Genomic DNA, 27448 nt, shown 5'->3' with positions numbered 1-27448 from the left:
TTCAAAGGAGAACTGGGCACAGAAGCAAGTTGGAGAGTGAGGAAGGAAAGGCGCTAAGAGTAAATAGCTCTTCCCCGCGTGTCTGGGAGGGAGGGTGGAGAAATGGACGGTAGCTTTAGCGGATGCGGCAATAAAGGAAGAGTCCTTAAAGAAGGGAGTGGCAGATGCTGTTTAAAAGCTGTGGAATGGTCCTTCAGAGAAGGATTACATTGATTAGGCAGGAGAGGGGCTACCTGCAGGAGCCTAGTCCTTGAAAAGCACCAGTGCAGGCCCTCTCCTTTGGCAGGCGTGGGACACACTGCTTTCACGCTACTCGGAAGAAAGAGAAATCTTCTTTCTTTATAAGTTATTATAAATAATTAGGACATACGAAAGGGTATAATAAATCGTATAGGGCCACTGTCCAGCTTAAAAAATATTCTCAATATAGTGATAGTCCTACATTCCCTTCCTCAATCCTTCCCCTGCCCCCAAAACCATCATCCTGAATTTGTTTTTTTCTTATTTTCATGCATTTCTTTTACTTTCACCACATGAGTTTTAATCCCTGAGTGGTATATATTAATAGTATCATTCTGTGTGTTTTTAAACCTTCCACAAATGTATCATCCTGCAACTTGGCATCACTCTATATTGTGAGATGAATCTGTGTTAAGTGGCTTCCCTTTAGTATTTCTCATAGCTGTAGGCTTTTTTTTTTTTTCACCCCTTATCTAATCTCCCATTGCTGGACATTGAGGGAGTTTTCTTTCTTTCTTTTTTTTTTGCCACTACACAGTGCTGCTGTAACATTCTTGCTACATCCTTGTGCACGTGTGCAGAGTCTTTTCAGCTCACATGTTTAGGAGTGGAATTGCTGAGTTGTGGGTTTGGGTTTTCCATCTTTCACTGCCAGGGCTGCCACATAAGGTTATGCACAACCTTGCCATTTGTTGCCAGACTGTTCTTCAAAGGGGTTGCATCAATTTAGGTTCTTATAAGGAGGGCCTAAGGGATCCTGGCCGTCCACATGCTCACCAATACTTGGTATTGTCAGATGTTTCGATTTCGCCCATCTGATGAGTGTGAAATACACTTATCAAAGTATTTAATCTGCATTCTCCTGATTACGGGTGAAAAACATCTTTTCATAAAGTTATTGGCCACTCAGGAGTCTTCATCTGTGAATTACCTGGGCCTCTTTTTCTGTTGCATTGTTTTCTTCTTTCTTTTTTTTTTTTAAATTGATTTGTAGTTCTTTCTATATTATAGTTAGTAATCTTTCCTTGTCAGTTATCTGTGCTACAAATATTTTCTCTTAGTGTGAGGCTTGTCTTTTCATTTTGTTTTATGGTATCTCTTCATGAAAACAAGTTTTTGATTTTAGTGCCAAATTTATCAATCTTTTATAATTTGTGCTTTTTTGGTGTCTTGTCTAAAAAAACTTTCCTACTGAGAGATCACAGATAAATCCATCTATACATTTTTCTAAAATATTTACATTTTTTCCTGTTGTGTATCTGTGTTTGCATTTGTTGTTTAAGCCATTAAAATGATCTCTGAAAGGATACATATGAAAGAGATTAACATCAGCCGTCTCCACGGAGTGGAATCAGGTGACGGGGGATCAGAGTGAAAAGGAGTCATTCACTGTATATCTTTAGTTGCTTTTGAGTTTTGAACCATATTTAAGAAATACCTATTCAAAAATAAGTGAATAATTTAAATAAAAAGTCATTAAAAAGGTTCTGCAGGGACCCCCTCCTGCACTGTTGGTGGGAATGTAAACTGGTACAGCTACTATGGAGAACAGTATGGAGGTTCCTTAAAAAACTAAAAATAGAGCTACTGTGTGAGCCAGCAACCCCACTCCTGGGCATATATCCAGAGAAAACCATAACTTGAACATAATAATAATAATTATTATATATAGAATAATTATTATTCCAATATTCATTGCAGCACTATTTACAATAGCCAGGACATGGAAGCAACCTAAATGTCTATCGACAGGGGAGTGGATAAAGAAGATGTGGTACATATGTGCAATGGACTATTACTCAGCCATAAAAAAGAATGAAATAATGCCATTTGCAGCAACGTGGATGGACCTAGAGATTGTCATACTGAGTGAAGTAAGTCAGACAAAGACAAATATCATATGATATCGCTTATATGTGGAATCTAAAAAAGTGGTACAAATGAACTTATTTACAAAACAGAAATAGAGTCACAGATGTAGAAAACAATCTTATGGTTACCAGGGGGGGAAGGGGGCAAGGGATAAATTGGGAGATTGGGATTGACATATACACACTACCATACATAAAATAGATAACAAATAAGGACCTACTGTATAGCACAGGGAACTCTATTCAGGACTCTGTAACGACCTATATGGGGAAAGCATTTAAAAAAGAGTGGGTGTATGTATATGTATAACTGATTTACTTTGCTGTACAGCAGAAACTAACACAACATTGTAAATCAACTATACTCAATAAAAAAATTAAAAAATAAAAATGTTAAAAAAAAGGTTCTGCAAAAACAGAAATTGTTTTTCAGAAACACTTAAACCTCTAATGCACCTACAGTTAATCTTTGTGCATGGTGTGAGACAGGGATCCAGTTTTAAATTGTCCACAGGATAGTAACGCCTTTCCACCTTTCTATGCTTAGCTCATTCTTATTCAAGACTCAGCTTAGATTCATATATTCCAGCTGTGCTTCCATGATACCCTATAGAGCAGTGCTGTCCAGTAGAAATACAATGCAAACAGCATATGTAATTTAAGACTTCCTAGCAGCCACATTAAAAAAGAAATAGGTGAAATTAATTTTAACAATATATTTATTTAACCTAATATATGTAATCAGGGTCAAAATTATTGAGATAGTTCACATTCTTTTTCATACTAAATATTCAAAATCTAGCGTGTACTTTATACTTATAGCAGATCACAACTCAGACTGGCCACATTTCAGTTGCTCCATGGCCACATGTGGTTAGTGGCTACCATATTGGATGGCATGGCTGTAGAGACTGCTATCACAGAATGTGCCGAAGTATACGATCTGTCCTCACGTCATCTTCTGTTATTAGCCAGTGAGCTTCTGAAGGGTGGGCACTGAGTCTCAGTCATCTATGTACTCCTTCTCTGTGTGCCTAGTGAGTACTTTGAGTGGAGGTCTTCAATTTTTGGTTGAATGGATTGAATTCTGGAGACTTCCCTGGTGGTCCAGTGGCTAAGACTCCGAGCTCCCAATGTAGGGGGCCTGGGTTTGATCCCTGGTCAGGGAACTAGATCCCACATACCGCAACTAAGAGCCTGCATGCTGTAACTAAAGATCCCGCAGGCAGAAACTAAGATCGCTCATGTCACAACTAAGACCTGGTACAGCCAAATAAATAAATAAATAAATAAATTAAAAAAAAAAGAAATGATTGAACTTTTTTTTTTTTTTTTTGGCTGCAGCCTGTGGGATCCTAGTTTCCTGACCAGGGATCGAACCCAGACCCTGTGCAGTGGAAACGTAGAGTTCTAGTCACTGGACCGCCAGGGATGAACTCTTTTTTTTTTTTGTGGTACGTGGACCTCTCACTGTTGTGACCTCTCCCGTTGCAGAGCACAGGCTCCAGACGCGCAGGCTCAGCAGCCATGGCTCACGGGCCCAGCCGCTCCGCGGCATGTGGGATCTTCCCGGACCGGGGCACGAACCTGTGTCCCCTGCATCGGCAGGTGGACTCTCAACCACTGCACCACCAGGGAAGTCCAGGGATGAGCTCTTGACTGTTGATACACTCTTCCTTATATAAAGCTGAATCTGGTTCACTGGAAATTTCCAGGGGCCCTAGCTCTGCTCCCTGGAGCCTCACAGGAGGTGAAGTTCCCCTAAATTTTCTCTTCCTCTAAATATCCCAGAGGCTCTCCCTTCCTTTTCTGATCCCTCCTTGTCTGAATGACCACTGGGCTTCTGACCAGGATCCACACATGCCTAGAAAACGTTTTGGTACATTCTCCAATTATTTCCCATGTCAGTATTTTAGTTTCACAACTGCATTGCAAGTTCCTAAACGCCCCAAGGTGAGCAAGGCCTCGGTGGTCTCCTCCCAGGTGATTTCTGCGGTGCCCAGGTGGGTGGCAGGCACACACGCTCAGCCTCCTCTCAGGACTAATGTTTACAGTTCATCTCATTCTTCCTCTGGTCAGATATTTCCCCACTGCCTTTTCTGATCTTCAGAAATCAGAGCATTTCAGGGCTAAAAAAGCACACAGACATCCCAGTACCAACCCCTCGTTTTCCAGCTGAGGAAAGGTAGGAGCCATGAGTGATGTCTTGCCCCAAATCCGAGTACCAGAGCCAAGGACCAGGAAGAACCCAGAGTCCCAGTTCTGGGCCACTGTTTCTTCTATTCCGGCCTCCTCCTGGGCCTCCTCCTGCGAGACTCTTCCTCAGTCCTGGCTCCCACCCAGGCTGGCCAGGCTGCCCTGTTGGGTGGGAACGCCAGGGCCCCAAAGAAGGTCTGGTGGAAGAGTAGGGTGTGTGAATGTGTCTGTCTGGGGGTGTGTGGTGGAAGGGCAGCTGTGGGTTAAAGTTAACGCCGGACAATGATGCAATCACAGACTCCAAACTGAGTGCAGGTCGCTTTAAGAAAGGAGTAGCTGTAATCTGAAGCCTGCTGGACGCTGGATTAGAAGGCAGCAGAAAAAGCTCTGGGCTTTGCAGAAGCCCCCTCAGCGTGCAGACCTAGGCTGGGCGCGGAGCTGCAGCGCACTCCCAGGTAAAGAGCTCCCTGTCTGCTCTGCATGTGTGTCTGGGGAAGAAGGGAGGCTCCTCTGGGCTGGGGGGACGGGGGTGAAGCAGGGGTACTTCAGGGAGCAGAAAAGAGGGGTGTAAGGGAGAGGAGGTGGGGAGACAGTAGTTCCTGCAGCTTGGGCACCAGGGTGAGTAGGTTAGAGAGGGTAGAGGGAGTTGGGGGTCAGAGCCCACTTATCACCCAACCCTACTGCACCACTAGGAGAAGAGGCTGGAAAGACTCCTGAATGAAATGGGTGGGAAACAATAGAGGGGGGTCGTGGCGGGGAAGAAGCAGAGAGCTTGGCTGCTGGGTCAGGTCTGAGCATCACTTCAGGGGGCTCTGCAGCCTTGGGGGAAGGAGGCTGTCGGGGAGCTGTACCTCCACTGGGGCAGTCAGGGAAGCAGCCCATCTTGCAGCCCGGCCATGGCTTGGGCTCAGCTCCCCGCTGCCTTTTCAAAAGCAACTGGTGCTGATTTCAAAGGTAACTTCCTGACACTGCCAAGCAGCTGGCCTGTGGGGAGGCTTCCGGGCAGGGCTGGGATGGAGGACAGCTGGGTCCTTCTATCCAGTACCCACCCATTTTCTTTGGCCAAATCAGCTGCCAGTAAACGCTGGGCGGCCAGTGGGGGTTTGGCCTCTCACCAACAATGACCACTATTTAGCCCAGCTGGTGTATGGGATTTGGGGGCTCAGCTGCCGGAGCTGGAGAGAAGGGCTGCCCGCACCCTTGCTGCTCCCTGGGACAAGCCACAGCAAGGAGCGGGTCTGGGCCAAAGAAAAACTTCAGGCTTCCCAGAAACCCCATCATTGTCTGGCCCAGGCGGGTCCACCAAGAGTTCAGCCCTCAGCCTGAGGGGAGGGAGGGGAAGCGGGCCAGGCAATTCTGTCCCTAAGGCTGGTCCTTCTGGGGTGTGGGGAGGTGAAACTCGTGGGTGCCCTGGCCCCGCTCATTCAGGTTCCAAAACCTCAGAAAAAAAGTCGCCTGCGCACTGACGGGGTCACAATGGTGGGGTGGGCCTGGAGGGACCCCTCGGAATCTCCCTCCCAGAGCCAGGGCAGAGGGCGGTGCCCTTCCCTGCACTGCCCATGAGGCCCACTGCCATGTGGCTTGGAGGCTGTGCGGTCCTGGGAGGAGGAGGAGGGATGGTGTTCGTCTCACAACTGGGTTTAATCTGAAACACATGTACTGGCTCAAACTTATCCTCCCAGCTGGAAGGCAAGATCGCAAAATCAGTTCCTTGTGTTTCTTGATTTGGGCAATGTGGCAGGAAGGCAGGCCTGAGTTTGGCCCGACGGGGAGGATATCTACCTCCTCTCCCTGCCCTCCCCCGCCTGGTAGGACAGGAATCTGGCTTGGACACTGCCCTTTGGACAGGGTGGCACCATTGTCCCTGTGCCCCTGGCCAGGCGAAGGAGGCCTGGACAAGCCCACGGAACAGTCATCTTGGACAGGGCACTGAGTGTGCTCAGAGGGGCCCCCGTGCAGACCCTTACTCTCTACCCTCTCACTGCCCTTGCAGGGGGTTTTCAATCATCTCTCCACTTCCCTCAACCCCAGGGCTGGAGGTGGGGGATTCAGACCTGGAGACTGGCTCTGGGCCAGCTGTGGACCCAGGTGCCTTTCCCTGCCTGGGTGGCTCACCTCATCTTTAGTCCTCAGTCCACTCACGTGGTGACAAGTGATCACATGACCCGAGGTGTGGGCTCAGACTCTGTAGGGACTCCTACAGAGAAGATCCATCTTCAAGTGCATTTGAACTTGGTTTCCTTAAACACCATGCCAGGATGACATCTCCCACCTCCTCCCTCCTATCTCCGTTCCCTACCCTGGCCCAGGAACTAGAGATAACAGCTTTCCCTCTGGCCCGGCATCTCACTGAATTTCCAGTCTGCTAAGCCAGTCTGCTGAGGCTCAGGCAGGGAAGGCCCCTGCCAGCTCTGGGTGGGGCTGGCCGGGTGGAGAGAGCAGCTGTGAGCCTGGATGGCCTTAAGGGCTCTATCTTGCACTGCAGAAAGCTTTTTCCGTTGTCTCAATGGAAGATTTCTCCCTGAGTGGCAGGGGCAGCCACGGGGAAGAGCAGCTGGCTGAGAACACAAGGGTCTGTGGAACTCACTGCGAGACACGTGCTCGAGATCAGGGTTTAGAGAGAAAGCCGGGCTGGGGCCCACAGGCCGTCCGGCCATAAGCCGAGCAAACTCAGAGGCCAGCTTTTCTTTTGCGGCCTTTCATGCTCTACAATGTTGTCCAGTGGCTTATTAGACTTAATTTTAAGGATTTTGACCCAAAATCACACACTGCACTCTTAATTTTCCTATTTGTTCTGAGAAGTCAGGAAAGCGTGTGTGTGCGTGTGTGTGCGTGTGTGTGTGTGTGTGTGTGTGTGTGTGTGTGTTTATGGGTCTATGAAAGGAAGAGCGAGCTTGAGACCCTTGGCCTGTGTGTGTTTGTGCACACAAGGGTGTATTTGTGCTGCAGGGGAGGGGAGGGGCAGGGAAGACAGATGATAAGTTCTTTTTTTTTTATAAATTTGTTTGTTTATTTTTGGCTGCGTTGGGTCTTCGTTGCTGCGCACGCGGGCTTTCTCTAGTTGCAGCGAGCCAGGGCTACTCTTCGTTGCAGTGTGCGGGCTTCTCATTGTGGTGGCTTCTCTTGTTGCGGAGCACGGGCTCTAGGCACGCGGGCTTCAGTAGTTGTGGCTTGCGGGCTCTAGAGCGCAGGCTCAGTAGTTGTAGCTCATGGGCTTAGTTGCTCCGCGGCATGTGGGATCTTCCCGGACCAGGGCTCGAACCTGTGTCCCCTGCATTGGCAGATGGATTCTCAACCACTGTGCCACCAGGGAAGCCCAGATGATAAGTTCTTGACATGGCAGTATGGATGGAGGGAGAGCAGAGGTCCTGGTTGCTGAGACCTTGTCCCACGTTCTAACCAGAAGGCCTCTCAGAAGATCTTATTTATGAACACCCTCAGCTGCCTTCCTCCCCTCCCACCTCCACATCCTGATTCCAGGGGTGTGTTCATAGAGGCAATGAATGCAGGAAGGCAAGGAATGGGGGAGCCCTAGACCCAGAGTTCCCTTTTCCCTTGTGGTCCAGGGGTCAGACCAGAGTCCTGTCCGAAGAGGCTACTGCTCAGGAGGTAAAGGGACTTGGGTGGTCTTACTAAGAAGTGGGGTTACTTAACCTGAAGGAAAGAATTCGTGGAGGTTTCAGAGCTAGATCCGAGCTAGTGGGGGGAAGAGGACATGGCTACCCCCAGGGAGAAGGGGGGCCCTGGGCTTCCAGGAGTAGGGAGACACATTTTGACTCAGGGATCATTGGAGAACTCACCTGTCTCTGGTGTCACTCACTAAGTGCTATGAAGGCATCATCTAATTAATTCTCATCACAATAGGTAAGTACTATTTGACTTCCATTTTACAAGAGAAGACACTGGGATTTAGAGAGGTATTAAGACACAGAATTGAGGGGAATTCCCTGGCGGTCCAGTGGTTAGGACTCAGCACTTTCACTGCTGGGGCCCGGGTTCGATCCCTCGTCGGGGAACTAAGATCCCGCAAGCCGCACAAAGAAGACACAGAATTGAGGTTTGAACCCAGGCTGTCTGACACTAGACCCAGCACTCCTAACCATGAGAGTAAGAGCTTTTGACACAGAACTGTCCAGGAAGGGAACGAGTTGCTTATGAGGCCACAGGTTCCAGGGCAGAGGAATTCAAGGAGAGAGTTTGAGAACTTGGGGGTAGCAGGGGCTGGACCAGATGCCCCCATTCTCTATATTCTGGGAGTCTACATCTGAGACCTAGGTTCTGCCCCCATGCTTTTACTAGACGTTGACCCAAATCCTATATCCAGAGCTGGTCAGCGTGCCCGCAGGGAAAAGCCCGTGTCCACACAGAGGAGCCCACTGCTGGGTCTTCACTGCCCTGGAGGTTTAGGCTCGAAGGTGGGTCTCCTGGCACACACAATGGATGAGAGCACAAGCTCGCCATAGGACCGTGGGCTGTGAGGCAGGGGGAGGGCTGGGGAGGTGCTGAGAGGGTGGGATCAGCAAGCTGAGGGTCCACTTCCAGCCCGGGGAGGCTGGAGGGAAGGTGCCTAGCCCTGCCAAGGCCCTGCTACCTGCCCAGGGTGGCCGGGTGTTGCAGGGTGGTGGGTGAGGGAAGCAGCCTGCCACCCCTTTTGCTTTCTTGCAGGCCCCAGGATGCTGGCCTTTGTGCTACTCCTCTGGACTGGAGCCCTCCTCGGGTACAGCAGCTGCCAGAACACGGGCCTGGAGGAGGTCAGAGGCGGGCTGTGTGTGGTGGGGGCCTGGGGGGGCATAAGCAATTCCAGCCCCTCCTCAGTAGGCAGCACGGGAGACAGGACAACACCCAGGTTGCAGGCCAGGCTCTGGCCTTTCTGTCTAGACAGGGCCTTGGTTTTTCCATCAGCAAAACATTAAGTGTCTCACCCTGCCTTTCACAGAACAGAGTGGGGACAAACGTAAGATCCAACAAGGTGAAAGGCAAAAACGCTCTAACAAGTCCAGGGCTGTCCCTTCAGTGAAGACCTTTTCTCATTACCTTGCATTACTTGTGGGTCTCACTGAGTGGGTGGTGGCCTTGGATATTTGTTCCAGTCCTGACCAGGTGCAGCAGAGTTGTGAGTGTGGAAAGGCCTCTTTCCTGTCCAGAGAGAGCACAGTCGGGTTGCAAAGGCAGGTGCTGAGAAGCCTATGCTATGCGACAGTGGCAGTGGGGGAGTGACTGTCACACAAGGGACCAGGGCACTTCTGGACCAGTCTCTTGTCTTTTTTTAAAAAATTAATTAATTAATTTTTGGTTGTGTTGGGTTTTCATTGCTGTGTGCGGGCTTTCTCTAGTTGGGGCGAGCGGGGGCTACTCTTCGCTGAGGTGCGCGGGCCTCTCATTTGGTGGCTTCTCTTGTTGTGGAGCACGGGCTCTAGGCATGCGGGCTTCAGTAGTTGTGGCATGTGGGCTCAGTAGTTGTGGCTCGTGGGCTCAGTAGGTGTGGCTCGCGGGCTCTAGAGCGCAGGCTCAGTAGTTGTGGTGCACACGCTTAGTTGCTCCGCGGCATGTGGGATCTTCCCGGACCGGGGCTCGAAACTTCTCAACCACTGCACCACCAGGGAAGTCCCTGGACTTTGTCTTGAGTTCCAAGTTTGAATTCTGGTTCAACCTCTCACTAGCTTTCTCATCTTAGACAAGTCACTGTTACTTGAGTCTGTTTTCTTATCTATAAAATGGGATTAAAAATATCCTTACAGGGCCATCACGGACAGTCACTTATTTTTTATCTACTGAACACCTACTCTGTAGGTGCTGGGGATGGGTGGAAATATGAAAGACTCAGTTCTGGCTTTCAAGGAACTCAGAGTTGTGAGATAGTAGTCTTTGGTGGTATCATCTACATTGACTAGTCATTGTCAATGTAGTCAATGTCATTGACTACATTGACTAGTAGGAAACGAAGTCAGTCAACTAAAAAGAACTAGCACAGAGGCTGGCACATGGTAGGCGGTTAATACAGAAGCGGTAGTTGACTCTGAAAAAATGGTCAGAAAACCAAAAGGTGCCTTCAGATTGGGGCCATCGGGGCCAAGTCTGTGGTGGAGGGGGTGATATCCCATCAGGGCCATGAAAGACAGGAAGGGTTTGATAGGAGGGTCCAGGTGGAGACCCGCGAGCAGTGCGCAAGGGTAAGCAGACAGGGAGCCTGTCTGGCCTGAGAATGGAATTTCTTGGGAAGGGGGACTCCTCTCCTTTTATTTATTTATTTATTTTTAATGTGTTACAGGCCTGAGGCTCACAGGTCACTGGTGCTTAAACCTGGCCAGCTAACTTCTCCCCAGCAGAGTGCCCCTACGGGAGCAGGGGGCACAGACTCACTCCAACGTTAGGCTAAGCGTAGGACAGCCCTCAGGACCAGAAGGACAGTCCCACACAAAGCGATGAGACCAGTCATCCTGTGCTCATCTGCACTGGTCCTTGTGCTCAAATGCAGGGCTCCCTGGCCCCCGAGACCACAGGGCTGCCAGTGGAGGAGGAGGATCCCTTCTTCAAGGTCCCTGCGAACAAGCTGGCGGCCGCCGTCTCCAACTTCGGCTACGACTTGTACCGCGTGAGATCCAGGGAGAGCCCCGCTGCTAACGTGCTCCTGTCTCCGCTCAGCGTGGCCACGGCGCTCTCTGCCCTTTCGTTGGGTGAGTTCCTGGATGCAGAAAGCCCTGCATCCTAGAGCTGCCCTCCGGCCTCTGCACGTATCTGACTCTAAGCCCTGGAGACACTTCACTCAGGGAGGGTGAAGAGGGCCGAGAGGCTGGGCCTGGGGGTCCCGGCGTGTGCGGAGTGGGAGCTCCGGGGGGCAGAGCACTGCTGACGCAGGTGTGTGGCCTCGGGACCACTTATTGACATTCCTTAAGCGAGCTTCTCCTACATGCCAGCCTCGTCGGTGTGGCTAGGTTCTGGGGACATAACTGCACACAAACAGGCACGGTCTGTGCCGTCGCTCGGGTCACACAGCTGAGCTCACGGGGGAAACGAATAAACAGGAAACTGCAGAACAGTCTGGTAAGTGTTGTGATGGGAGAAGCACAGGGACTTGAACCCTCACTCCCACCCTTCTATCTCTCTAGGCCTGATGCCTTTAGCCTACCTTCAGGAAAATCTATTTTTCCTCCATTGCCTTCAAATTCCTTTCCACCTAGAACATCCCCAGTACCAGCAGACAAGAAGACTTAGGGTGCGGTGTCCCTGCCCCGTCCCAGGAGCTGGCCTGACTTGGGCCCCAGTGGGCAGTTACAGAGGTTCACACGTCCATCCCTCTGGCAGGAGCGGAGCAGCGGACAGAATCCAGCATTCACCGGGCTCTCTACTATGACCTGATCAGCAAGCCAGACATTCACGATACCTACAAGGAACTCCTTGCCTCCGTCACCACCCCAGAGAAGAACCTCAAGAGTGCTTCACGTATCGTCTTTGAGAGGAGTGAGTCGCCCGGGCTGCCTGAGGCGCGTGGGGCTCTGTGCTGCACGTGGGGGTTTCCTTCTAAACACCAGAGCACGTCTGCTCTGGCCAGGCCTGGCCCTGGGGGGGCAGGAAGGGGCCCTGTGAGCCCAGAGAGGATCGGAAAGAGGAAATGGGCCGAGGGAGGCAGTGGGAGGGTCGGGTGAGGGCAGTGGTGTGAAGAGAAACAGTAATGAGTGAGATCCGTTGTTCTCCGTCCAGTGCCTGCGGAAGCTGGCGCAGAGCCCCGGCGCGTCCCGGGAAGATGCCAGGCAGGAAGTCAGGGCCTGCTGAGGGTCAACCAGAACCTCTCAGAGAGGATGCTGGGTTAGCTCAGAGCACACCAACCCGTGCCCCGTCTCTTTGCAGAGCTGCGGATAAAAGCCAGCTTTGTCGCACCCCTGGAAAAGTTGTATGGGACCAGGCCCAGGATCTTGACCGGCAACGCTCACCTGGACCTTCAGGAGATTAACAACTGGGTGCAGGCCCGGATGAAAGGGAAAATCGCTAGGTCCACGAGGGAGATGCCCAGTGGAATCAGCATTCTCCTTCTTTGTGTGGCTTACTTCAAGGGTGAGGGCTTCTCCACTCGGCTTTTGGCCAAGGGTAGACAATAAGTGTCAGATGGGGCCAGGAAAGAGGGGGAGTCAAAGAAGGCAGAGGAGGACCCAGGAGAGGCACCTGCCTGAGGGCTGCCCGCTTGCCATCAAACCCAAGGCAAACATTGGATAAGTGCCTACAAAGTGTAAGGGGCCGTAGAGAAAGACTCGCAGAGGTAAGGGGGCACTCCCACTCTTGCACCTGTTTGGGGAAGGCACTGGTAGACTTCTGGCTGGAGCCAGGTGAGGGTCCAGGCCCAGCTCTGCCTGTACTGGCTGGAGAGCCCTGCACAAGCTTCATAGCCTTTTGGGGCCTGTTTTCTTGTCTCTCACTCAGGGACGATACACTGACTTCAGTGACACTCTGTGTCGTCTTCCATCTTTTTTTTTTTTTAACATCTTTATTGGAGTATAACTGCTTCACAATGGTGGGCTAGTCTCTGCCTTACAACAAAATGAATCAGCCATACATATACATATATCCCCAATATCTCCTCCCTCTTGCGTCTCCCTCCCACCCTCCTTATTCCACCCCTCTAGGTGGTCACAAAGCACCGAGCTGATGTCCCTGTGCTATGCGGCTGCTTCCCACTAGCTATTTTACATTTGGTAGTGTATATATGTCCATGCCACTCTCTCATTTCACCCCAGCTTCCCTTTCCCCTTCCCACATCTCCCATCTTCACATGGACCCTAGCATCATGCCCGGGGCACACAGCAGGTCGTTGATAAACCGTTGTTAGTTTTCTAACAACATTCTTCTAGGCTGTGTTGATGTGCCCCAGTCTATTCCACGGGCCCAGTGTGAGGACAGCCCTATTCATGAGCCTTGGGTCGGATTTTGGGCAGCCTCCCCTTAAAATGTCTATCAGGCAGAGTGGACCCCTAAACTCCTAGAGAAAAGTCCTCCCTGAAGCACTGAGCTCCAGGACATGAAAGAAGCTGTTACAGGCCATGTTAAGCTATCGGCTAGCTGTGTGAGCACTGGCCATCACTTCACCTCTCTGGGGTTCCAGGCTTTTTCAGCTATGAGAGGGTTGATGACATGATGTCGAGGTCCCTTCCAGCTCTGGCCTCCCTGGATTGTCTTCCGGACACAACACTGTAGAAGTGTACACCAGTTTACCTTTCTCCTAGGCTATCACAGAACTTGAATAAACCCTTCAATCAACCTATTTCCTCCTGAGTTTACGTATGGAAGGTATTCAGGACCCTAGAAATTTTGTGGTCCAGACTGCACATTCTGAGATAGAGCTATTCCCTGATGTATCAGGACCCTCTGACGACTAAGATTCCTGAAGCCAGGCAATTTTCAGCAATATGTTTTGGCCTCAGCACGGTCCCAACGCCTTTCTGGTCTCCTGGGGCTCAGGGCACTCCATTTGTTTCATTCCAGGGCAGTGGGTAACAAAGTTTGACTCCAGAAAGACTTCCCTAGATGATTTCCACTTGGATGAGGAGAGGACCGTGAAAGTCCCCACGATGTCAGACCCTAAGGCCATCTTACGCTACGGCTTGGATTCTGATCTCAACTGCAAGGTCTGTAGGGGTAGAGTGAGTAGTGGGTGCGGGGACAGGCAGGATGGTGTAGTGGGAATAGAATGACTTTTGAGATCTGACAGCGGTCTAAACTTTACCTGCTGTGTGACTTTCAGTAATTAATCGTTTCTCTGAGCCTTTTTTCCTCAAAATAAAAGGGCATAGTTATCTAAACTTATCCTCTCACGCAGGGTTTCCTGTAAGGGTTGATAAGGTAACGTGAAATGGGCCCTCAAGACTGGGCACTCAGGGGACTTCCCTGGTGGTCCAGCGGTTAAGACTGCGCTTCCAATGCAGGGGATGTGTGTTTAGGGAACTAAGATCCCACATGCTGTGCGGCCCCCCCCCAAAAAAAAGTATGCAGGGGAGTGTCATGATCAACGTATATTATACGTCTGAATAAATCTGAAAAAATGTTAATAAGCATGAAATTAAAAAATTTAAAAAGATTGGGCACTCAAATGCTGGTGTTAATTCTTGTCTTTTCTTTCCTTCTTTTTCTCTTTTTTTGGGGGGAGAACTTGTATTTCTAGAAGTCAAAGTTAAACTTTCAAAAACCATCACAACTCCAAACTGCTGGCATTCTAAGTCTTTCCTACCTGACTTTTGAAAATTCGAAGTCAGTAGTTCTTAACTTTTTTCTTTGGAAATCGGACAAAACACCTGAAGCACTGGACAGAAATGCCACGTATGCATTTCTGTAGATTTCAGGGGCTCTTGGGACCTCTGATGCCATCTGTCCTGTGGACCTGAGGTTAAGGACCGCTGCTCAAAGGACCACTGTATTGCTCCTTCTGTGTGCTCTGCCCGGAGTCCCCATTTCTAGTCCAGGGCTCTGTACATAACAGATGATCAGTAACTGTTGGCAGACAAACCTTGGGAGAAAACACAGACCTGGAATTCAATTCTAGCTCTTTAGAACCACAGGAGAAAATTCTTTCAGCAGATAACTTCAGTTGGTATTAGGCCCAGGTAAGAAAGGACAATGGCCTACTTTTTGAAGAAACATCAGTAGACACCTTGCTGCCGGAAAGCAATTAGCTTAGAGGGACAACTGTTACATAGATGAAACAGTTGGGAAACAGCTGGGAACAGCTGGGAAAGCGTGGCAGGGCCTGGTTACAGGAGAGGAGAAGGTGGCTTGGGGGTGTGTGCCTATCTCTAGGCTCCTGGGCTCCAAAGGACTAACGCATGTGCTTCCTCCCTGTTGTGTCAGATTGCCCAGCTGCCCTTGACCGGCAGCATGAGTATCATCTTCTTCCTGCCTCTGAAAGTGACCCAGAACCTGACCATTATAGAAGAGAGCCTCACCTCTGAGTTCATTCATGACATAGACCGAGAACTGAAGACTGTTCAAGCGGTCCTGACCATCCCCAAGCTGAAGCTGAGTTACGAAGGCGAACTCACCAAGTCCGTGCAGGAGATGAGTATGTTTCTGCAAGACCTCTTTGCTCCTGGGGTGGGTGGGGTAGAGTCTTTGAGCCTTCCACCTTGCTAAGCAGAACGCAAAGGCTCCATGGCATTGTACCGAGGCCAGGGACGACTCCTTAATTCTAATAGTGCTGGAGGGGAAGACTGAACTGCCTTCCTTATCAGACTCATTCCTCAGCCCCAAGAGCATACGTCTTATAACAGCAACTCAGAACACTGCCTCTCAAGATAGGTCTGCTGACCTGGTTTCTAATCTTAACCTCACTTGCTGTGTGCTCCTGGGCAAGTCACTTAACCCTTAACCAGCCCAGAGCTCTACACACCTCACAGGTCAAAAGTGGTTGCTCCGCTCCCAGCTTGCTTGCCTTCTCGAGAATCAGAATTTAAGAATCAGGACTGTACTCTTCCTTGGGGTGTTGATGAGGTAAGGTTTTAACGGAAATCCCTCTCGATCTCTGCAGAATTGCAGTCCTTGTTTGATTCACCAGACTTTAGCAAGATCACGGGCAAACCTATCAAAGTTACTCAAGTGGAACATCGCACTGGCTTTGAGTGGAATGAAGATGGGGCGGGTACCACCCCCAGCCCAGGGCTCCAGCCTGCCCACCTCACCTTCTCTCTGGACTATCACCTTAACCAACCTTTCATCTTTGTACTGAGGGACACAGACACAGGGGCCCTTCTCTTCATAGGCAAAATTCTGGACCCCAGGGGCACTTAATTCTCCAATTTAGTGTTCAAATACCCCAGAAGAAAACGCTAGAGGGATGGCAGCTTATATATTCCATGAAGGCTGCCCCTATGTTTCAATGTATACTTTGCAATAAAAGTGCTTTATCCTTAACTTTTGTTACCCTGTTCCTCCTATTTTGAGCTATGTTAAATTTAATATGAAGATAAATAACCCTTTAGGAATTTGCTGGTCCTGTATTTATAGCCTGGGTCTAACTAAACTCTGCAGAGAAAGTCACCAGGTGAGATAAGAACTGTAGTTGTTTGCATTGTATGATGTCGGGATGGATTCTACGCTCTGTGGGGTTTACACTCTAGGTCACTAATCCCCCGGGAAGGAATTTCCTGTCTCCACAATCGGTGGACCATGCTCTTAAATACACCGGACTTTAGGTTTTAATGCAAGCACGGATATCCCCCCGGTCAAGCTAATGTCACCTGACAACACAGGATAACATGCAGACAGATAAGGGAGGAAGTCTGTAACTTCAGGAAAGAATTCTTTATTTTATAGAGCATTTAAAGAAAGCTCTCAGGTTCACATAAAATGAGGTCTGCTATGTAAAATTCTACACATATTCTTTTTAAGGAAGGGGGCCTATTTTACAAAGTACAACAGAACCTCCTTTTTCAGGAACATGAAACATGTCAAGTGTTTGGAAAAGAACTACAGAATTGGTCAAGACTAAATTTTTCTTCTTGAGTTAGCTCTACCAAAACATCTCATTGGCCACAGCCCTTGCCAAAGTGAGTTAGTAGAAAGGAAGATAAATGCGATTCTGCCTGCCCTTCATTCAAATATTTGAGTGTGAACCATGTTCTGAACACTCAGCTTCCTGAAAAGCTACTCCCAGGCAGCTTCGGGGCTATTCAGTTCCTGATTGTAATGCCGGGGCAACCACTGAGCCCTTCTTGGGCATGGCTGGGGGGGGGGCAAACTCTCAAAGCAGTATGTATTCTTTTCCACCAACTCATCTGAACCATATGGTCCCCAGTGGTGATAGAGCACCCAGGGTTCAGACCCAGAGTCTCCCGGCCTTCTGACTGGGATGGGGTTTAGACTATTGCTATACATCCAGGAAGACAACAGCTATCATTCCTACTTTTTGTCTCTTAAGTGTGAAACCGCTAGCAGCAATGCCCACACCCTCAGCATCTTCTGAAGTTGTTTTTTTTTTTTTCCCTTCTCAGTAATTATGCAGTCTGTATTTCATTTGCCTGCTTGGGGAGGTAGAAAAAAGCAGTCTCTTTTCAGGCTTGCTAATAAACAGAACTCAGAAACGATGTGTTGTAAAGTCATTGCTACAAGCTTGATTTTATTAGTGTTTGGTCAGTGAGTCTGCCCAGAGTACAGAATGAAAACCAGAGAATAAGGACTCGAAAACTGGTAGAAAACAAATTTAGAGTTGCCATCCTAGGAAGAAATTCCCCAACAATAAAATGGCCCCATATTTATTTCTCTATTCACAATTTATACTCCACTGGTTTTAACAAAGGATTCAAGGAAGCTAGGTACCATAAATGAAACTATACCTGCAGAGGTAAGGAGCCTCACTAATTTCTTGCTTATAATTATTTTTCAATTACAATACGACTATTAAGAGTTTAAGTTCCCACTGGAGTGGTACACAACGTTTCATTACTACTAGAAACCAAAGGAATGTTCCAGGGAAACAGACTATCATCATTTAGTGAGGAGGCGTCTAGCCAAAACCCCAGGCTAACATCCAGATGCCTGCAGATCAGCTAAAATCCTTTTAAAGGGCTTAGGTTCTCCAGATACCAGTGTTAAGTTTTTTTCTGGGAACCAGGAGTTTTTGTTGCAGAGCAGTTAACTACTTCAAGAAACATTCATCAAAATAGGTGAGCAATAGGGAGGGTGGGAGGGAGGGAGACGCAAGAGGGAAGAGATATGGGAACATATGTATATGTATAACTGATTCACTTTGTTATAAAGCAGAAACTAACACACCATTGTAAAGCAATTATACTCCAATAAAGATGTAAAAAAAAAAAAAACATAGGTGAGCACGTCTCTAACTGCAAAGCTTTCTGAGCCCTCCCCTCCCCTCATACACTAGGCTTGTGACTGTCGGGCAAGTCCTGTATTGTTTGGCGACAGCTCAGCAGCAACAGACCCTCTTTAACTCCTCCCACACGGGCTCCTTTCCTGTTGGTCAAGGTCCCCTTGGGACCCTATTGGTTGGGTCCCACAAGGATGGGTGGCAAGTCCAACAAACAGGATTTCATCTTTTGTAGCTCCTGGATCTCGTCATTCCAAGGGCCATAGTGTACCAGCAGAACCTTTTCTGCCTGTTGTATTGTGTTCAGAGCTTCGGGTATTGCAAACCTGAACCAAAGGAGGTAAGAGGAGTGAATCCACCCATTCAACCAGGCAAACATTAACTGAAGGCCTACTCATACCCTGTGGAGAATGTAAAGCAGATCATTTTTGTCTTCAAGGATCTTACAATCTAGAAGGGCAGATAAGACTCTCAGAAATACACTGAAAGGCAGAGTTTGAGATGAGAGTTATGAAAAAAAGGTATAAAGATTCCAGGATTCTGAGAAACAGGCAGATCTCAAAGCACTAATCTGATATTTACCCCAAGGTTTACTCAGCAGTCTCTGCCTTAGAGTCACGGAGTCCGCCTGTGGCCTGACTCTGCAGCCCTTTCCCTCTCTCTGACGGGGTGGACTGCCTCTATATCTTGGGTATCAGGTCCACCCACCTCATAATCCTGGGACCGAGCTTCAAACACTCTCCCACACAGCAGCTTTACCAAGCTTGGACATATTCCGTCTAGAAATACTGACATCAGGGCCTCCTAGTGATCCCAGTTACAAAAGCGGATGAGGCGTCAACTCATCAACCCTACTCTTCTTTCCTTTTAACCTTTAAAGCTGGGTTTCTCAACCTTGACACTGTTGACATTTGGGGCCGGATAATTCTTAGCTGTGTGTGTGCGGGGGCTATCTTGTGCACTGTCAGATGTTTAACAGCATCTCTGGCCTCCACCCTGGGTCATGACAATCAAAAAATGTCTCCAGACATTGCTAGATGTCCCCTGGGGAGCCAGATGACTCGTGCTTGATTACAGCTGCTTTCAAAGGAATAGGACCAGGGGGAAGAAGAGGCCCTGGAGCTGAGTGTGCTGAGAATGAGTGCTGAGGGGGGGAGGTGTGAATAACTGTGGGGGGTGGTGGTGGGGCGGGGTGGGGGAGGGGACTGAGAAGAACCTCTATGAGGTGGCGGTGGCAGGTTGGGGGGCGGGGGCCTGGGCAAGTTCTTCCTGGGAAACTCCCTTCAGAGCTAAGAGCTTCCCCATATCTCCCAGGAGGAAATTCTAAAGTTTCAAGTTTGTCAGCAGAACAGAAGGAAGAATCTCTCCTAAATGGGAAATAAAGACGTGTCAACATGCTTAAAAGCACTGTAGAAAATAAAAGGGATACACAGAAGAGCCTAATAAAAGAATGGTATGTGGCCTGGTGAAGTGCTAGGAAACAAGAGAAAGACTTACCCATTGAAGAAGATTTGGGCCAGTTTGAAGAGTTCATGGCCCATCTCAACACTGGTTGGCCCGTGGCGAACCTCAACCACTCGGAGACTCTTCTGTAGATGGGCGGCTGACTTCTCCCAGTCCCCTGTAAAGAGAGGAAAATCTGGTTCCAGAAAAGAACCACAGTCAACTGTGGATGAACATTTTCAAGGTAAGGAAAGCTAAATGGAAGTGAGAGCAGCCTCAGTTGAAAGACTAAAAGAGAACCAACCAGACGAGGCTAAGATCATGACCAAACGCACAAGGCAGGGTCATTCCTTGGAGCGGAAGGTGAAGACACACATCTTACCTAAGGCAGCATAGGCCTGGGCCAGGTCATCCTCGATTACTCCCACCACGCTGTGTTCCGCCAACAGGAAGCTCTCAGCAGCATGCCGGCATCCCAACAACAGCTGAATGGCTCGCTCTATCAATTCAAAGGACAGTGGGCTCATTACAGACACAAACCACCCCCCCCCACCGTCTTAGAAATGAGAACCCAGCCCTTAAATTCTCTGTGGGCTGGGCTGAATGTGGAAACCTCACTTTGTCTCCTTGGGTTGTGATCAACCCACAATTTTTGTTCCAATAAAGCTGTTCTCTTATGTTTTCTCTTTCAATAGCAAAAGGTGCTGGGTGAGGCCTCCCCACATTTACTGTGGGTTTCCAACTTCAGTTTGAAGTGGAATGACTACATTCCATTTAAGATCATTATGTCTCTTGACTCAAAAATCTAAGCTAAAGGTCAACTTTCATAAAAATAGGGTAAATAAATTCCCACGATGTCAAACTCTAAGGCAGAGTTTTCCAAGGTAATGAGGGGTTCCATCACTCCCTTTCTGGAAAAAGCAGGATACTTACACCCATTGGGCACATGCCCCAATGCCCTTTATTTTTCTTATTTTTATTTTTTAAAACATTTATTTATTTTATTTTTGGCTTCCTCAGGTCTTAGTTGCCACACATGGGATCTTTTGTTGTGGTGTGTGGGCTCCAGAGCATGGGCTCAGTAGTTGTGGCGCTCGGGCTCTCCAGTTGTGGTGCACGGGCTCCAGAGTGCTTGGGCTCTGTAGCTGTGGCACGTGGGCTCTCTAGTTGTGGTGCGTGGGCTCAGTAGTTGTGGTGCACAGGCTTAGTTGCCCCGCGGCACGTGGGATCTTAGTTCCCTGACCAGGGATCAAACTTGCCTCCCCTGTGCTGGAAGGCGGATTCTTAACCACTGGGCCACCAGGGAAGTCCCCCCACTGCTCTTTAGAAGAGAGATGATGCTCTGATGAGGGCAGAGCAATTTCTCTAGGAAATTAAGTCATGAGGCCCTCGAATTAAAATAAATGACACTGAACTTCTGGATATGCACAAAGATCACGGATGTCAGAGACAACCCGTTAGTCTTTAACTAACTCTCTGATGCCTAAGAGAACAACAGCTTAAATCAGTTGGCCCTTTTTCAAGGACGGCAGGCAAACTGAGCTGGTAAGGGTTTGGTCTCATTGGCCTACAAAGCCATCTTGTGGCTGGCATGGGGATAATTAAATTCAATTCTTCAGTCTTCACCGAGTATCCCTGAATTCAAGGTGATCTCAAAATGAAGAAAAAGGAAGGGGCTGGAGGACCAAAGCAGGGAGCCAGTCTCACCTAGTTCGCCATTTCTGAGAAGCTTCCGGGCCATCCCCACCTGCTGCTGAAGGTCCTGTAGCTGAGAGACTAGGTGATCTCTGCTGACTGATTCCGTACAAGATGTGCTGCCACAGCTCAGAACATCATCTCCCTGTGGAAGTCAGTTTTGTCTTTATTCCTGTACCAGAGTCCGCTAGCGACACTGCATGCGCTTACATTACAGGATTGCTCCAGAGCTTCTGACCCTATGGGGGAAAGACGCCTGCAGCAACACACCATGGTCAAGGGCAGACTGGATCTGGTTTGATGGCGGCAACTGCAATGAGAGCAGGAGCCGATCCCTGCTTGAGATTTACTTTTTGCAACCAAATTAAACTGGTACAGACCACAATGTCTTTCCATCTTGATAGCCCCTCTCTTATTTCTCTTTGGGGCTGGGACTTTGGATGACAGACACATTTCTAGTGGTTATGAAAGAGCCATAAGGAAACCAACAGAAAAAAGGTGCTGGGTGAGGCCTCCCCACACTCGTCCTCGGGCTTGTGACTGCAGCTTTCCAACACAACCAGCTCCACGTTCTACTTACAGCTCTAAGACATTTGCTGTCTTTCAGACGCCAGAATCTGTGGCCCCATTTGGCTGTAGCAACCTGACTTCTCCGGAGGATCCTTTCCCACCCTCCTGAAGTCAGGGCCTGGGGGCCGAGTGGGGAGCACGTGGCTCCGATCTGGCCCAAATGGCTGGGGGGAAACTGTGACTCTGATTTTCCTCCAGATGCAGGTATCAGGTTGATAAAACACAGTACGATTTTTGCCCAGATCTCTGTTAGAGTACGTATGTTTTTATCCTTCTGGACCGGGGGAATCTGACGCTGGAGCTGCTAGCAGCCATCTGGTCACCACAGGAGGGAAGTCTGTCTGAGGTTGGGCTAAATAATACAGAAAATGGAGCTGAGGGAGATGGAAAGAAAAATTAGGTCTTGGTGACATTATCTGAGCCCCTGGATCACGTTGTATTTGAAGTACCCCTACTCTGGGACTTCTGAGTGATTTACTTGAGCAAATAAATTCCCGGTCTCTCTGAACCCCAAATCAGTTTAGGTGGGATTTTCTGTTCTTTGCAAGAAAGAGATCACTAAATCCAACCTTTCCCTGTGGTTCCTGCAGGGGGGTAATCTATGTGCGGGGAAGATGGGCAAAAGGGAAGAGAGAGAACTGCTATCAGCACCTCTAAGTCCCAATGGCTTCCTCCTAAAGATTTAAAGCCTTTAGGCTGGATAACTGACCGCCAGGAAAAGCAAAGAGAAGGGAGGGGAGAAAGAGATTCACCTGCAGGAGTGCTCTGCAACGGTGACAACAGAAGGCTTCCCGCCCGGGCCCCTGCGAGGGTCTCTGCTTCTCACGTTCACAAGGGGGACAGTTGCAGTCAAAGAAATACTGAGACCTCAGCTTCTGGCGCCTCTCGGCAACACCCATCCTGCTCTCGTGGGGCCCTGCAGAGACACCACGCTTGGCCAATATTTAAAGCAAGAGAGCATCAAGCACTACTTAAAAAACTTCAGCTTAGCGGAGGGTCTGGTCAATCACTCATCATGCGACAGGGACCTTTCAGTCAAACATTTGTGGAACTAGATATAGAAACAGGCTTCCAAGTTGCGGGGACAGGAAGAAAAAGAAACCAAGAAGTTGTTCCTGGCCTATTTTCAGAATAGGACATTTACAGGGATCAAGCAGGGAGTGTCTACCCGATAGTGCAGATACAACAGGGCCTAGCGAGGAGGCTTTTATTCCCCATAAGTATGCACTGCCTCTGCCAGGTTGCAGACTCTGCACAGGTGAGGCACCTGCCCTGTGGCTTGCTCAGGCGAATTCACCCTGTCCTTTTCTGCTGGAGAAAGGTGGACAGGAGGGAGGATGGATGGCTCACCATAGCAGTGGAGAATCTCTTGTCCTTTTTTAATCTGCTGAGATGCCCGAACGGTGGCGACGGTGCTAATGAAGGACACGCTGGTATTGGGGCTGCAGGAATGGTTCAGGAGGCTGACGACGGGGAACAGCCCCGTGGCAAGGCGCACCTGCCTGCTGTTCGTAATGAGGTTCTTTTCAGATCCTGAGAGTGCAAGAGGAAAAAGGGAAAAATGTGTCAGGACGCTCATCCTGGCCTCACCCTCCATTCCTCAGAAGACGAGCTGGGCAATCGGGCCTGAAGCGCGGCTGAGTCAGAGCTCCACAAGCTGGATCCGAGATAAATCAGACGGAGCGTGACTCAGAGCAAACTCTGGTTCCCGGGAAGCAAAGCGAATGAGCACGTGAAACGTCCACCAGAATCTTGGAACCTAACTACTGTGTCTCAATACCACAAAAAATCCAAAGATTAGAATTTATAGAGAGTAATAAAAAAAGAATTATCAGTAGGGAGCCTTCCAGATAGACAGTTTCATAATGTTCATGACAACACGGAAACCAGAGTACCAGATGAGGTTATTTCCTAAAGACTTTTATAGTCCAAGTGCTTTTGTTTAACTGGTCTTTGGTTGGTTAATAGAACAAGTAACCTAATTACTATCCTAAACTAAATAGGCCTGTCATACATTTAAAAAAATCAATATTTCTTATGCTCACCTCTTCATTCTGCCCTTTGTTCCAACTTGATGGGAAATCAGTCAAGCAGTAGTTCTCACTGAAAAAACTCTTTGGACCACTTCTATTCCAGACAGTCTCACGTCCCTAACCATCTCTTCTTTGAAGCACAATTAAACCAGCAATTTAACCACGTGATTGAAAATCAGGAAGGAAGGAAGAAAAAAGCCTCTAAGCAGTGAGGCTACTTCTGCACCAAGGCTCATGCACTTATATTCATATGTGAATTCTCTGTATTCTGCTGCAGGCCCACTTCCTCTTATTTTAGCCACAGTTCGAACTGGCGTGGTTATTCAGTTTCTCAGCCCACCACAGTCCAGAAACAGAGAACTACTAAGAGGCAGGTTTTCTGCCAATGGCAAAGGAGACGGGGACAGACTGGAGGAGGAGGCAGAAAACTTATACAAGAATAACAGCCTCAGGCAAACAAAAACACTAGCACCACTCCGAGCTTAACCAGAGGTTCTCAGACTGACCCCATACTTGCACGGGTTTTTGTCATAGCTGTCTATGTCTCGGGAGGATGCATGTGCAGATAACCTTGGGCATACAGAAAGGCTTAAACTGTGTTCAGCAGCCTTGGTGTAAGCATGAGGAGAGAGTGTTTCCGACAAAGCTGGTTGAAATATGAAAGATACTGGTACTTAGAGAGGAACTTTCAGTTTTCTGGAAAACTGATAAGCCATCAGATAATTGTGGTATCACCGTATATGCCAGGAATCTCAATGCACCAATCACCAAATAATGCGGTCTAGGTACATATGAAATGAATAAAGAAAATACAAACCATCATGTGAAAATGTTCTAGAAAGGAAAACATTAACTATAAGGAATAATATCGTCTCTCTGCAGACGATTCTATTACCTGCTACTGTGGAAGACAAGAATTAGAACAAGTAAATAAAATTCGCAGGGAACCTGAATGACTCAATTTTAGTCGACAATTCTACAAAGTGTATTGAAATCTTTCATTAGAGCTTCTCCTAAAAGCTTAACTGATTTTAGTGTCCCCTCCCCCTCCCCCTTGTCCAATGCCTACCTTCTGGTACATGTACCAATGAGCAGCAGAAATGCTAAAAGGTAAGGAGGCAGCAGGAAGGAGCAGTGCAGGGCACAAACAGTCTGTCGTCTGAATAATCAGCCTCTGCATAATTAGAAGTCGACTTGCATTCCCAACTACTGATACCTGGCAATCTATATTAGAAGAGCTGCTAAAATTTTCCCAGAGAAGATTATCACAATACACATGAGTAATGTCAGCTTCGTGAATTATTTATGGGTTACCCTCTAACAGAAGTAGGCCCAAGAACAGAGTGGGGTGAGTATTTATGTCAGAGTTGAATTTCTCTCTAATTATCTCTACAAAATTAAGTACTGATTTTAAAAATTATTCAATATTTTGCATTAGTCATCTGTTAGCAGAGATCGTAGAAAGTGAGAATGTGTATGTACCTTTACCAAATTTAATATGTGACATTTTGTGCACAAAACAAACAAAAAAACAAAAAAAGAGGGCCTGAATATTTTACGAAAAGTGTACCTTGCTAATATTCTTAGTACATTTAGTAAAGAAAAAACGGTTCAATCACAATACTTTCAGAATATACCTATTCTGGTAGATACTTTACAAAACAAGAAATTTTTGTGTAAAAAAAGTAATCAAGGACCCACAGTGAAGGTGGATTCCTTGGTTGCTGAAGAGTGAAAGCAAACGGCAGTGAACTGATCTGAACTTCCATAGAACCTCATTAAGCCTCGTGAATCTAGATACATCACGAATACGCCATTCCCACCTAGAGAGATACACACACACCAAGGTCTGGAATGCCATCAGTGGCCAGTTCTATCCCTTAAAATAAGTACCAAAGAGAGATTTCTGAGGAACTTTGATTAAATAGGATTTATACAAAGATAATAACATAACATTTTTATAGGTTTTTGTCAAAGTCTATCCAAGTTAACACTTTAATCCTTCTTCTGTGCTACTAATGAAACAGCTGCTAATGAAATTCAATGAGAACACTAAACTAGGAGGTGTTGGAACCCCAAAGAAATAATAAAAAGGGATGAAACAAGATTAGAAATATTAGCAGACTGAGACAAAATTAGACTGAATTAAAAAATGAAAGCGAACATTGCTGGTGGGTGTGTAACTGGTACAACTTTCCTGGAGGGCAATTTTGCAATATGTATCAAGTGCCTTAAAAATGTTCATGTAAAAAAATGCTCTTATCATTTGAACTATTTTGTTTAAAGGAACTAATTAAATTAAAAAAGAAATACATGGCAGTGGGAAAAAAATTAAAAAACTGAAAATTATAGAGAAAATAACAGTCATTTATAATCCTCTCAGTCACCTATAAGACTTTGGTGCATTTTCTTACAGTCTTCTTTCTAGCCTTATATATGGACTTTTAACATAATTGGCAACATGGTGCACATGGTGATTTGTAAGTTATTTCTTTCTTTTTTTTTTTTTTTTTTGCGGTACGTGGGCCTCTCACTGTTGTGGCCTCTCCCGTTGCGGAGGCTCAGCGGCCACGGCTCACGGGCCTAGCCACTCTGCGGCATGTGGGATCTTCCCGGACCGGGGCACGAACCCGTGTCCCCTGCATCGGCAGGCGGACTCTCAACCACTGCGCCACCAGGGAAGCCCCTGGCTTGTTTTTATGGAACTATTTTGATAACTTTTTCAATTTCTTCTACAATTACTAGATTTTTAAAGTATTTTCCTCCCTCTGGAAAAGCTTAGGCAATTTATATTTTTCCACAAAGTTGTTTATTTACTATTTTCAAATTCAATAATCTAAAATTGTATTAAATATTTGCTATAAATTTTAGAATAAATTTATATTACTGGGTATATCCTCTTCATCGTTTCTAATTTTGTGGCGTTTTCCCCTAGATTTCTTAATTAGATTTGCCAATTCTTTGTCGCTATCAGGAGTCTGTAACCTGTAGCCTTGTGCCAAATCCTGCCTGGTGCCTCTTTTTGTACATATGTGGTCTAAGAATGGTTTTGACTTTTTTTTTTTGGCCACACCATGAGGCTTGTGGAATCTTAGTTGCCCGGTCAGGGACTGAACCTGGGCCCTCGGCAGTGAGAGCGTGGAGTCCTAACCACTGGACCACCAGGGAATTCCTGTTTTTATGTGTTTTAAGTGGTTGACAAAAGGTGAAAGGAATAATTCTTGTGACATGAAAAATTTTAGGAAATTCAACTTTCAGTGTCAATAATAAACTTTTATTGGAGTCTAGCCAGGCGCATTCATATGTATACTTTCTACAGTTGCTTTCATGCTACAAGGGCAATTGAGTAGTTGCAAAAGAGACCATACGGCCTGCAAAGCCCCAAATATTTACTATGTGGCGCTTTACAGAAAAAGTTGGCCAAACCCTGGTCTATAGGACACAAGCTTTGGTGGATATATCTCTGAATCCCCTATTTTATTATGTTACCTTGGTTTCCAGATCCTTATTGTTAATATATTTGATCAAAGTCAGAGTGGTATATTAAAGTTTCTTATAACTATGGAGTTTTTGCCAGTTTCTCCTTGTATACTCAGTCA

The 27448-nt window shown here is 47.6% G+C and overlaps 2 protein-coding genes across 3 annotated transcripts in view; one reads left to right on the top strand and one right to left on the bottom strand.

Annotated features, from left to right (window-relative positions):
* The first annotated feature begins 4622 nt into the window (after positions 1 to 4622).
* SERPINF1 (serpin family F member 1) lies at positions 4623 to 16196 on the top strand. Its single transcript, XM_060135041.1, has 8 exons — positions 4623 to 4762; positions 8973 to 9058; positions 10783 to 10981; positions 11610 to 11765; positions 12153 to 12356; positions 13779 to 13921; positions 15138 to 15348; positions 15814 to 16196. The coding sequence occupies exons 2-8, from the start codon at positions 8981 to 8983 to the stop codon at positions 16071 to 16073; spliced, it is 1251 nt and encodes a 416-aa protein (XP_059991024.1). The 5' UTR covers positions 4623 to 4762; positions 8973 to 8980; the 3' UTR covers positions 16074 to 16196.
* Positions 16197 to 17370: 1174 nt separating this feature from the next.
* SMYD4 (SET and MYND domain containing 4) overlaps positions 17371 to 27448 on the bottom strand; it is a 38000-nt gene continuing 27922 nt past the window's right edge. For both annotated transcript variants that reach the window (XM_060135035.1, XM_060135036.1), the window contains 6 exons: positions 23167 to 23349; positions 22569 to 22732; positions 21259 to 21391; positions 19934 to 20050; positions 19606 to 19729; positions 17371 to 18434 (listed from right to left, as the gene is read on the bottom strand). In XM_060135035.1, coding sequence (XP_059991018.1) covers positions 18281 to 18434; positions 19606 to 19729; positions 19934 to 20050; positions 21259 to 21391; positions 22569 to 22732; positions 23167 to 23349 — 875 coding nt within the window. In that variant the 3' untranslated portion in view covers positions 17371 to 18280. The remainder of the gene's footprint in view (positions 18435 to 19605; positions 19730 to 19933; positions 20051 to 21258; positions 21392 to 22568; positions 22733 to 23166; positions 23350 to 27448) is intronic.

Source organism: Lagenorhynchus albirostris, chromosome 20 (assembly GCF_949774975.1).
Source record: "Lagenorhynchus albirostris chromosome 20, mLagAlb1.1, whole genome shotgun sequence".
In the NCBI taxonomy this organism is placed as follows: Eukaryota; Metazoa; Chordata; class Mammalia; order Artiodactyla; family Delphinidae; genus Lagenorhynchus; species Lagenorhynchus albirostris.
The sequence above is the reverse complement of the archived record's forward strand: the minus strand, read 5'-3'. Positions and strand labels throughout refer to the sequence as shown.